At 53.1% G+C, this 392-nt stretch overlaps 1 protein-coding gene across 1 annotated transcript in view; it reads right to left on the bottom strand.

Moving 5' to 3' along the window:
• LOC104753885 (trihelix transcription factor GT-2) overlaps window positions 1-385 on the bottom strand; it is a gene marked incomplete in the record, with an annotated part of 21748 nt that extends 21363 nt beyond the window's left edge. Inside the window, 1 exon segment of the mRNA XM_019238416.1 lies at window positions 35-385. Coding sequence (XP_019093961.1) covers window positions 35-339 — 305 coding nt within the window.

The following is a 392-nucleotide window of genomic DNA, read 5'->3' as shown; positions in this document are numbered from 1 at the left end:
AAAAAAAAAAAAGGGTAAAGAGGAAAACGCGAACCTAGAAACCTCTTCCCATAAGGGACCTTTAACGCTAGCGTCTCGAAACGCTATTCCCATATCAGATCGTATTTTCAGCAACGCTAGCGTTTCCTGCCGCGGCCAACGATTTCCTCCGAATCCTCTGTCGTTCATCTCTTCCGATACCTCAAACGCACCAACCGCTGCTGCCGCAGCTGCTTCTGTTGCGGCTGAATCGTTCGATTGTGGCTGTGGCTGTGGCGGCGGCGGCGGTGGTGGTGGAGTAGCGGTTGAAGCGGCTGCTGTAGTGGTGGTCGTCGACGGAGTACCACCACCCAGTTGCATCTTCGTTTTGTTTTGATTTTTAATCTCTGCTGTTGTGTTTCCCCCCCCCCCCC

Source organism: Camelina sativa, chromosome 16 (assembly GCF_000633955.1).
Source record: "Camelina sativa cultivar DH55 chromosome 16, Cs, whole genome shotgun sequence".
NCBI lineage: Eukaryota > Viridiplantae > Streptophyta > Magnoliopsida > Brassicales > Brassicaceae > Camelina > Camelina sativa.
This window is presented reverse-complemented; position numbering and strand designations above follow the sequence as displayed.